Source organism: Protopterus annectens, chromosome 15.part0 (genome assembly GCF_019279795.1).
Source record: "Protopterus annectens isolate FY-2018-M chromosome 15.part0, PAN1.0, whole genome shotgun sequence".
Lineage (NCBI taxonomy): Eukaryota > Metazoa > Chordata > Ceratodontiformes > Protopteridae > Protopterus > Protopterus annectens.
The window spans coordinates 641,595,994-641,607,770 of NC_056749.1; the positions used below are offsets into that span (position 1 = coordinate 641,595,994).

Below are 11,777 nucleotides of genomic sequence, written 5' to 3' on the forward strand. Positions count from 1 at the left end.
ATCTCATCTTATCCCAAATTTAAGTAATTGAGCTTCATCTACCTATAACCTTGGCATATTTAAATCCTTCCATAAACATTTCCATTTATATCTTTTCTTGATTTCCATATTTTTCTGCTTTATACAAACTTTCATAGAATTTCTGAAATATTTCTAACATCTCTACAGGTTCTCTTGTTACAGGTTCCCTAAGCTTGGCGACATTCCTTTCTACTTTCTGTTGCCTGAATAGTTGTGCTTTTGTGTTCTTGAGTTATTATCAAAATACAGTTGCTCAACAGCAATCTTTCTAAACTCATGCATATTATTGAGGTAATCCCTTATTTTCTGTTTAGCATTCTGCAGTTGCTCCTCTTCTTGCTCCTGGAGATTCCTCCTATTTTGCAATACTTTAACAGTTGTCAGTCCCTCTTAATAATTATTGTTACTTCTTAATCGTATCTCCCTTTCTTTTATTTCCACCCTATTTTTAAACTCCACTTTAATTTTATCCCACTGCCTAGCTATATTTTTAAGAAGAAATTTCTATATGCTCTAATAGCTTCTGAATAATTCCCGCTACCCATTCCTTAAATTCCTCTCTTTTCAGACATGTGGGAAAGCGCCAGTGTCTCATTTTTACTTGGTTACCCTCTGTTTTTATTTTAGTTATTATTGGCGCATGATATGAAATAGTAATTAGGTGTGTATCAACACTTTCAATTAAATGCACATGTTCCTGTGAAATCTAAATTCTGTCTAACCTAGCCCAGATTTTTTTAATCTTGGAATAATATGCAAATTCGCTCCGAACTTCTAGTACTGAATTCACATCTTCCATGCCAAATATTTTCATACATTTCTTTAAAAATCTATCCTCCTTTATTACATTTTTCCTTCTGGGCCCACCAGACATTTTCGCTGCTGCAAATCAAATTCCAGTCCCCAGCTAAAGGTAATATTCTTTGCTGAAAGCTGATTTTTTTTCTCCCAGAATTTTCTTAATCTCCATTATAGCAGTTTATGTGGAATATAAATAAATACATGCCAGTGTAATCCTTCACCCATGCCAGTAGCCCCTTAGTACTACAAATCTGCCATTACTGTCTTTTTTTATTCTCTTCTATCACTACTTGAGCGTCTCTTGCAATTAATATAAGTACTCATTTTCTTTGTCCTTGGTATTCCACTAAATAAACATCCTGAAAAACTTTTTTTTTAATCAAATTCACATGTTCATTTCTTTCCAAGTGTCTCCCGAAGCATAGCTATTTGCACTCTATATTGTTTAATATAGTTTACTACTCTTTCTTTTTTGTATTCATCTTGAGACCACTGAGCTAGAATTATCTTCTCAATGTGCAGCCATCTTGGAAGACTAAAATGGGAAGAAAAATGTTTTTTTTTTTTATAATTTAAATTCTGTTCAAATATTTTAAGCTGCACTTGGTGACCTGTGTGAGGATACGTTCTTGTACTCCTCTGCTTTTTGTCCATGTATCTGTCTGAATTTTTTACTTCATTCTAGGACCTTAGTTTTGTAGTTGTGCAAAAATTGTGCTTACTGCAAGATTTCAGCATTTTTATACATTATACTACACTACTATTTCCATAAGTAGAATTACATGTAAAAGGTAGCTTTTTTTTTTTGCATTTTGAACCTAGTCTTGACAATAGTGTAGCTTCTTTCATATTTGTGGTAGGACTGCGATCTGCTGCTGGATTTAAGTCTCATTTAATTTACTACAGTGCTACTGGTAAATTTCTGCATGGCCTGGAGCCTTAGTGTGTGGTAGTATTAGTGGCACTACTATGAATTATGTTCCAGAATTTGTGGTTCAGTACTTTTTACAGCTGTATATACCTGCTTAAACTGCATTACATTGCCCATTTACCTTGCTACTGCCCCCCACCCCACAAGATATTAAGCTAAAATTTTCTGAAATTCTAACCACAGGACTTGAGCTCCGGTTTGAATTTAGTCTCCAACCCTCCCACCCTTTTCTTGTTGTGGTTTTAAAGGCCTGTGTCTCCAGCTTCCAACTCTTATGGCACTCAACTTCCAAAGTCCCTCACTCTCCTCTTTCATTGCTATTGTCTGCTGTGTAACCTATTTAGTATTTCTTGAGCCACTGTTTTCCATATATCCATAATACTCACTGCCCACCCAGCAAACCAGTTTTGCACTTGGGTAAACCAACCTTACTACAACATGTCTCCAGCTCATTTTCCAAAATCTCCAATCTGTTTGGCACCCTGGCCACACTCTGAGGGGTCCCGAGTTAATCCTGCTCCATCCTTCACAAATATGAAATTTATGTTAATGTTCTGCACTTCAATTAATTGCCTACAGGGATACTGCTCTATTTGCTAAATTTGCCTTTAAATCATTCTAAAAGATCCCCAATACTTGAAACTGCATTATCAAAGTAGTTTTAAGTTTTACTGTAGCATGACACTCATAAGCGATCTTTCTTGATGTTGGTGTAAAACACCCAGAAAGTAAATCTATAAATAAAACTTCTCTTAGAACTGAAATCTGTAACTTTGTACAGCTAAAATAAAGCCAATGTGCACAGACAAGTTTAGATTTACTAGTTTGCACATTAAAAAAATACAACTACTAAAGTTTAGCACAATCTAGCCTAGTGTAGTACCAAAACCCAGAAACCACCCAAGAAGACCGCTACATATGCTAGTCCATATCCTACAGTAGCCCACTCAAATACAGGTCCAGACAACATGGTTATGCAATTTTCAAATATCTCCACAACAGACTTGGCTGATATGGGCATCCTGAGACAACGTAGTAAATATCTCATGATCACAGACAGCCATTTAATTCTCAAAAAACAAACAAAGACAGTATGCAAGAAATGCAGATACACAATTTCACTGGAGACAAGAATCTCGCATACAAACAAGGTTGTCAAAAACACACACCGTACCCACCACACAAACAAACCAACCAATGCAGAGACACTAAAAATCAATCTTCCCTTTCCTCAGACATCCTAAGCCTATAAACAGCAATGCCTACTCTTAGCAATCTGTAAAGCACTCACTAAAGCCAACACCAAACACCACATGTACTCCTATACCCAGTGGAGCCACAACAGAAAAGCCCATAAGGCAAGATAACACACTACCCACGACTCTTGTCACAGGGGACTCCATTCTAGAGCACACAGATATCCCACTTAGACTGAACAAGGAGAAGATAACAGTTAGTTGCTTATTTGAAGCCAGAATCTGCCAAGTTAAGCACACACTCTAGTCACTTCTTCACAGGTATCAGTATGATTCTATCACAGCCCAAGTGGGAGTTCACAACCTGAGACTAACCTCCCTGAACTATATGAAGAGAAACATTGCTGATCTCTCTGAACGTGTGTCTCAACCAGGTACATGCCTAGCACAGAGCAGCATTCTACCTTCACCAAGAATGATGCCACAGTATGAGCAAAAGACTTTAATAATTGGCTTAGTTTCTGATATCTTTCCAGGAGGATTCCATATTTGTTAGCATAAGGAGGACAAAGTTAACAGACCACATTGCTTTGCAAAGGATGGTCTGCACCAGTCTCCCTTACACTTCTGAATATTGGCTTAAATTTTATCCACCCCTTAAGAGTCTTTTTAGGCAATACCAAATTGACAAACCTACAGACATAGCAAATAAAACCCAAAAGAAACCTAAAGATGTTACAGCTCAATGCTAGAAGCCCAAACAAGAAACTTCTCATCCCACAAGCTCTCCTGACTCTGGAGAACAGACATCTGTGGCATTACACAGGCATGGTTTAAATCTGCAGAAAGTACTCTGGCAGTGTAAAGCTTCAGTGCCTTCCACACATTGAGACCATCAGCTACACGAACAGTGACAAAAGGTGGAAGAATCTCAGTCTATATGAGCAACAAGCACAAATCAATGACGGTTAAACAGAACAATGCTCTGGAATTTATCCACGTGCAAATCTCCATTGACAAAGTCTCATACAGTATCCTAGCAATCTATAGATCACCCTCTCTACGTCACCAGAATCCCACAGCTCATACCTAGACCTACTAAAGACACTCACCATTAAACCAAACACCTTATTCATGGGAAACTTTTACTACCCCTCTGTAGACTGGGAAACGTACACTCCCTCATACTCACAGGCATAACAATTTCTGGACATTATTAACACAAACACTCTTGACCAGATAGTGATCACACCCACCAGAAGTTCACATGTACTGGACCTGGTACTTACCAATATGGGAGAGTGCTGTACCCCCCCCCCCCCATGTCACATCCTCACTGGTGAGGCTGGACCATAAAACTGTCCCTAACAAAATAAAAATCAACTCAGTACCCCCAGAAAACCCTGTAACACAAGCTATTCCAAAGCAAACTACACCCTATTAAGCGATAGTTCATAAAAATTCAGTGCACCTCCCAACCCAGAGTTCACAACAACCTATGCAGAATTGTTCACAGAGACCCTGTACAACCATGTAAATAGCTGTATAGAGGTTGCTGTACCTACAAGAAGTAAGCCCAAAAACTATAAAAACAAACCACACTGGTGGAATCCTGACTTTAACAGGATATATATAACAAAAGGAAAAATTCACGGCTCAAATCAAGAACAGCAACTCCCATAATGATAGGAAATCTCTAAACTAAGAGAAAGTCCAACAAGGCTAATTAAAAGGTCAAAACAGTCTAAAAGGCTAAAGACGATCACAAGGCCTTCTACAGCTTTGCAGGAAACCTCAAAGGCAGCACATATCAATGTACCAAACTAGTGGTCAATGGTGCCATCTTCACTCAGCAGAGTGACACAGTGAATTCACTGGTTGACAAATTTATCTCAAACTTCAACCCCCCCCCCCCCCGCCTCCCTCCATGAAATAATCATGAGCACAACCCATCCAATTAGTAATAGGAAGCAGGTCCTGGCGGTGCTCGCTAAAGCCACAAATAATACAGGCTTAATGGGCCGCGACAATATCCCAGGATGCTTCTTAAATAGGTGGAAACATGACCTCTCAAGGCCACTTGAGACACTTTTCAACTAGAGCCCCAAAACAGGTTTTGTATCATGAGAATGGAGGACTGCAATGGTTATGCCACTTCACAAGGGTAGACCAATAACCAACCCCAGAAACTACATATGTATTAGTCTGACTAGTCTAATATGCAAAACCATGGAATGAATCATGGAAATTAAAGTCACAAGCATTTCAGACACCGGACCCAACCTGGCTTGGTTTTGTCAAGGGAATATCATGACTACTAAACCTGGTGGACTTCTTTGAGAAGGTCACCAAGTAAATGGATGAGGAAAAAATAATGCATACTGCCCACCTGGACATGACTAAGGCATTTAAAACAATACCTCACTTAGGTACATAACTCAGTGGACTACCAGCTGACTCATGGACAGGACCCAAGAAGTCAGGATTGGTGAGACAACCACCACTAAAAGACTAGTCACCAGCAGGGTGACTCAGGGTCTCCATGCTGGGACTGCTCCTATTTGACATCTATTTCTCTGAGGTAAAGGCTAATGTCAAGGGCCTTTGGCAGACCAAGTTCGCACGTGACTGCAAACTGGGAGCCATCAGAGAATCCCCCCCATGACACAAACACCTTACAAGAGGGTCTAAAAGACAAATGACTGATGCCAAATTCACAGAGTGAAACTTAATGTCAAGAAATACATTACATTGCCTTTTGGCAAAGATCCCACCTAGGCTAATTACCCCATCAATAAGAAAACCCTAGGAGTTGACTCAGTACTCACTGATCTGGGAATTTATATAGACACTAATCTGGCCTTTGACCAACATGAGGAAAATCATTCCATGTTGCCCAACTTATAAATAATGATATGGCTTCCAGGTTCAAGGGAGTCATAGTGCCACTTTAGGATGGGTCTGATAAAGGCCAAATATAATGCCTCCTTCAGCAGGTACCTGTCCAAACATATGCAACAGTTGGACTGGCCACAAAGGTTCCTTACCAGGAGAATTCAAGGTACACACACTGTCCTGTTCGGTCTATCTTAAAGGCCTATCTCAGTACTCTGTCTCCTACAGGTTACCGACAGGCAATCTATGCCTGGCATACAAAGTATCTTTGGATCCAGCGCCGATGGAACTTTTGCACATACGCAAAACAAACAGCATCAGAACCACTAGATCCAAGGATCTGAATTTTGTTTGCAACATAAATAAGACATATTGTCAAGGCAGATGTGTGCCTCAAAAAATCCCCATGCTGTGGAACAGGCTCCCCACCCATATGAAGCAGAGTCCATCCATAGCCCTATTTAAGCATAACCTTGACCAATGGATGGGAAATTCATCCAGGGTCTGGCCCCCATGCCTCTGATAGTAATGCCCAAACTATCTGCCTCTGTCTAACATACCCCCTTTTAATAAATGCCCATGACACATAGGAACACAACTGTGCTGGATTGCACGGCTAGTCTTATAAAGGCCCTAGTAGCCATTAGCCCAGTATATAACTACAAACCAATGAACTAGTCAAATAAAGGATTCTAGGTAGACAGTACTTAAATTTTAGACAGATGTTGCTAATTTAATCTCGGCTAACGAAGTAATGCATTAAGACTTAAGAAAATTCTACCAGAAGTAGGTACAATGAACTTTCAGGTCTACATGACAAAGCTTAAGTGGAGGACTTTTAGGTCTACATGATTAAGCTCAAGTGGAGCAGTCTTCTTTGCTATGTGTATGCTTCTTCCTCACTTCACTCATTTCCTCGCAAAGCACATTTCCCTAAAAACTATTTAGTATCCTAAAACCCATCAGTCTGTTATATTCAAGGAATATACATCAGCTCATCTTGTTAATTCTAACACTGGTTACCTTCCAATGGCAAAATCCTCTCTCTCTCACTACTTTGTACAGTCTCCAACAATCCAACACCTTCCTCAGATGTGTCTGCCACAAATGCAGACTACAACCCAAACATTACCAAGCTAGTGTACAGTAAAAGTAAGACCACTGAGCGTAACTCAAAATTCTGCAAGACAGCTTGGCTTTAGGGTTACCACCTGTCCCACTTTGCAAGGGACAGTCTCTCTTTGGGCAGTTGTGTCCTGCAAAAAAACTGTAAAAATGGCAAATGTCCTGAGATTTTAGGACAAAATTATTTCCTACATTATATTTAATAGTTGCATAAAACAGTTATTCTGTATCTGAAATGCCTAAATATTATAAGAAACAGAATAAGCAACTAAAATACTACACGAATAAGCTTTAGTTAGGCAAAAAAAGTGAAGTTCTGTACTTTGTACTGGCCATGGATATGTTTTGGCCTGCAAAATCTGACGTTTGTACCAAAAATGTCCCACTCTGGGCATTTGGAAAGGTAGCAACCCTACTGGGCTTCCTAGTTCATAGCTGAAAATGGTCACTGGACAAATCGACTCACCCAGTAAACAAAAACTACAATACGCAAATTTGTCATACAAAGTATGAAAATGGTGCTGCTGATCTTTTATACAGATATGAACATCCCCTATACAAATACACATGAATATATACACACACATTCCTAGACCTATTAAATTAAACAGGAAAACAAATCAAGAATGCTTTAAACTTTATTGCCAATATGCTTTTCCTGTTGCTTAGTGCACCACTATTAAATTAGAGTGCATGGACAAATACAACAATTCTTAAAAGTTTCTTACTCCATAACAGGTAAACTATCCAAAACCCATAAATGTAATGGCCTGCAAAACCCACACCCACACATTTACTACAGCGCTGCTTTCTTCTACAAGCAATAATAAGCGTAGAACTGTCTTCATGTCACACCACACCCTAAAATGCCTTACTGCCTTAAACTGTAACAATTACATATTTTAAAACATGCTACCTAAAAAAAAACTTTAGTTTTTAAAGTGAAACTTGCCGTCTTCCACTGTTCGGCTGACATTATTCATATTTAAATTGTTTAAGTTACAAAGACGTCTATCTGACATGAAACATAATTCTTTCATTTTAACTGAAAAGTGTCTCACATTACAAGTTCTGCTTTGCAAATACATATACAACGTATGAAGACAAATATTCTGCCTAGAAAAATAATAAGCACAACAAATTCAGACATGGGAATTACTACTAAACAGCTGTTTCTTAACGGCAACAAATAAAAGAAACCTTACACAATCGCGAAAGAATATACAGCATGACTTTAATATTGCAACAGCATAACTGAAGGGTTTTCTAAGTGACAGTCACGGAGCCTTCCTTAAAAATTCACGCTTTGAATACAGAATGGCAATGCAAAAGTTTCCTTTAAAGAACTACATCAGAAGGTTATAAATGTTTTGCATGTAAACATGATCAGTTTAATCTGATTAAAACAACACCGATTCACGCTGATTATTAATGTAAACAGCATAAATAATATATTAAGAAAGCTTGGTCATAAACAAATTTGAAAACAAGGTGTCAGTTTCACAGCCGTACAAGACAGGCACATCACGGTCAGGCTCAACTAAACTGGTTTCCCATAGTCTTCAGTTGACAGGCTTTGAACAGAGACTGAAAAATTAGTTGCCTCCCCCAGCCCTACCTAATGAATTACATGATAACAAGATACTTACACAGTAGGGGTCGAAACCAGGTTGACATCTTCAGCAGCATCATAAAACTCCTCCGTGTCACTGTCTGACGCCATTTAAGAGACCTCGCAAAATAAATGTCAGCGACTAAAATAAAAGGGGGAGAAAAAGCAAACTAGATCCAACCACAGTTCTTGTTATTTCCAAAAGGGAGAGGCCTCTAATATCTGCTGTCATGAAAGACTGCACTGCTATAACCGCCTACGAGCTACATTCCTCTCTTCCTTCAACCGTCTTAACCAAAGCTTGTGAAAAAAGTCCTAATGTGGCAGGTAACAAAGCTGCATGGCCGTGTCACTGTAAATAATCCCGTGACTGCTGTAACTGACTTCTCTAGTACTTAGAACAGCAGCAATATATAAACGGGAAAACACTGACACGGATCCCTATCACTGCTGCGCTTTCTGCTCGATACGAGTACAGGACTCATCTCGCGAGTCGCGATATTTGAAGATGGACTAACGAAAAAGTTTGGAGTGGTTGTGTTTATCTTTTTGAGAGGAAAGGGTTTGTTGTACGCTACCCGAAGTTTCCTTATTTTGTGAAAACTTGTCGGTGTAGTATTACACCTTCTGTCATTTTTCACAATGTGAAACTAATGTGTAAAATGTAGACCACCTGCTATACACTTACTAATTACTTCAAATAGGACTGTCGCAGAACAGTTAAGTGTTTCAAACTCGCAAAATATTTTTGTGAAGTAATAAAGTTTCAGAACGGTTGTTGAATTCTTTCAGGTTGGAAAATAGACTTTAAAGATTCAAACTAAGGAGCGTTCTTAATCAGGTACGGTTGAGTTTTATGAGGGATACTGATGTCCACTCCGACTAAGGGATATGAAACAAACCGTTGCAGCACCTTTTGGAATGCTGCAACAGTAGCTCTCAACTGTCCAGATTTTTACTTCATATTTTTTGGTGTATTCCTTGTAAAATTTGTGGTTTACAAATACTTTCAATATCTGTATATAGTTTGTAACCAATGGCATTTGTATGGTTTAACCTATACATTTCAGTCCACGTCTGAAAGTGTTTAGCGCAACTGAAGCACATTTATCTTGCAATTAATTTTATTTTCATATTATTCTTTCAGTGTTAATGTTACAAACGATGGAGGTGAGCAGACAAAAATTATACTGCGTTGTTTGAAAAAATTTTTTTTTTTTTTTTTGGAAATGTCATTGTTGCTTATTCAGCAGGTTTTTTTTCTTTTTTGTGTAACTGCTTCCACACAATATTTTACTTATTTATTTGCTTTTGTTAACCAAGAAAGTCCTCTGGGCTGGTATGAGCTCATTTTCAGTGGGGGCCCCGGGTGAAAAGCTCCAAAAACAATGTACATAATAAAGAATTTGATTAGAAAGTTGATAAAAGCATTTAACAATAAACAAGAGTAATAACAGCATTTAACAATACACAAGAGTAACTATTTTATGGAAGACTTGGATGCTTGGCAAGGTATTCAGTAGAACAGACAGATTATAAACTACACGTACACAATTTTTTACACACCATGTGAGGCAGGATGAGGCACACTGTGTTGTAACTGAAGAAGAGTATGGGTATCTGAGAGATGAGTCAAGTCAGGACTTGGGTTCCTGAGGAATTGGGGATAGTGCAAGGGCATAGCCATTGGGAGGAGAGATGTTGGTGAAGTGATTTTTTTTTGAATGATTGGGCATTATAGTCCGGAAAGAAGGTGGAAGGGCAGTCCAGATTGTATTTACAGTGAGTAAAGGTATTGCTCTGCAGGGAATTTAGGTCTCTTAACTTGGATAAGTGATTGATTTTCAGATCTTAGAGGTTGGTTTGGTTGGTAGAGTCAGAAGTGAAGCAAGGGCTGGGCATTTGGAGGAATTATAGATGAATTTGTGTGCTGTAGATAGTTGTATGTATGTGAGGTATTGTGGGCGTTCTAGCCAGTTCAGGGATTGTAATGAGTGACAGTGATGGTAAGAATGTTTTCCCTTGGTCACGAATTTAGCAATTTTGTTATAGCAGCTGTCCATTTTAGTTTTTAATGAGGACTGGATGTTTGTTAGAATGGGGGCACCATAGAGGAGGGAAGGTAGGAGAAAATTTTGGCAAGTGTTTTTCTAGTAAAGTAGTTTAAAAAGTATTTAGGTCGGTAGAGCGTACCAAGTTTTTTGGTGTGTTTTTTTGATGGTGGTGTGGATATGTTGGTCAAAGGTTAAGTTGTCATCTAATGCTACACCAAGTAATTTGGTATGGGAAACTATATAGCTCTAAAGCAGTCTTGTTGGAGGAGAAAATGATGAATTCAGATTTATTAGTAGTGGTACTTTTTTTGGGTGTAAAGAGCAAGAGTTTGGTTTTATTTGGGTTGAGAGCAAGGTGACTATTTGTCATCCAGGTGTCGGTAATTGAGAAAGCATACTGGGTGATGGTCAGAAGTTCAGTTTCAGAGTTACCAGAGCAGATTAAGTGTAGAATCGTCTGTGTATTGAACTACAGATGCATGAGTGAGAGCGGAGTGAAAGTCGTTAATAAAAATACTGAACAGGAGGGGGCCTAAGATAGATGCTTGGGGAACTCCGGTGGAAGTAATGACAAAAGGATTGTTGTCTGTGAGGCAACTGGTAAACCAGTTAAAGATGGATGTGGACAAGCCTAGGTGTGAGAGCTTGGAAAGGAGGAGAGGATGGGAGATGGTGTTGAAAGCCTTAGAGAGAACAAGAAAGAGTGTGGAGACAAGTTTACCATCATTGTGGCTGTGGTTAACAGTGTCTAGGAAGGATAGGAGAGCAGTTGTAGTACTATGGCCAGGGCGGAAGCCATGCTGAGTTGTGGAAAGTAGCTGGTTTTGGGATAGGTAATCCATAAGTTGAATTTGAATACATTTTTCCATTATTTTAGAAATAGAAGATAGAATGGCTATAGGGTGGAAATTTCAGATGTCTAAATTATTACTGCCTTTGTAAAAGAGTATGATGTAAGCTTATTTCCAAATGGGTGGTACATAGGCTTCTTGGATAGATCTATTTATGAGAATGCTTATGGGGTAGCTGATGGATTTGGCTGACATTTGAAGGTATTCTGAGGGTAAGCTGTCTGGGTCAGTGCTACCAGGTTTGAGTTTTAGCAGGAGTTTAGTAATAGTGGAAGTGGGAATATGAGAGAA

The 11,777-nt window shown here is 38.8% G+C and overlaps 1 protein-coding gene across 1 annotated transcript in view; it reads right to left on the reverse strand.

Annotated features, from left to right (window-relative positions):
• Positions 1-9,060, reverse strand: part of WDR44 (WD repeat domain 44) — a 1,972,396-nt gene extending 1,963,336 nt beyond the window's left edge. Inside the window, 1 exon segment of the mRNA XM_044057470.1 lies at positions 8,619-9,060. Coding sequence (XP_043913405.1) covers positions 8,619-8,692 — 74 coding nt within the window. The 5' untranslated portion in view covers positions 8,693-9,060.
• Positions 9,061-11,777: the final 2,717 nt, after the last annotated feature.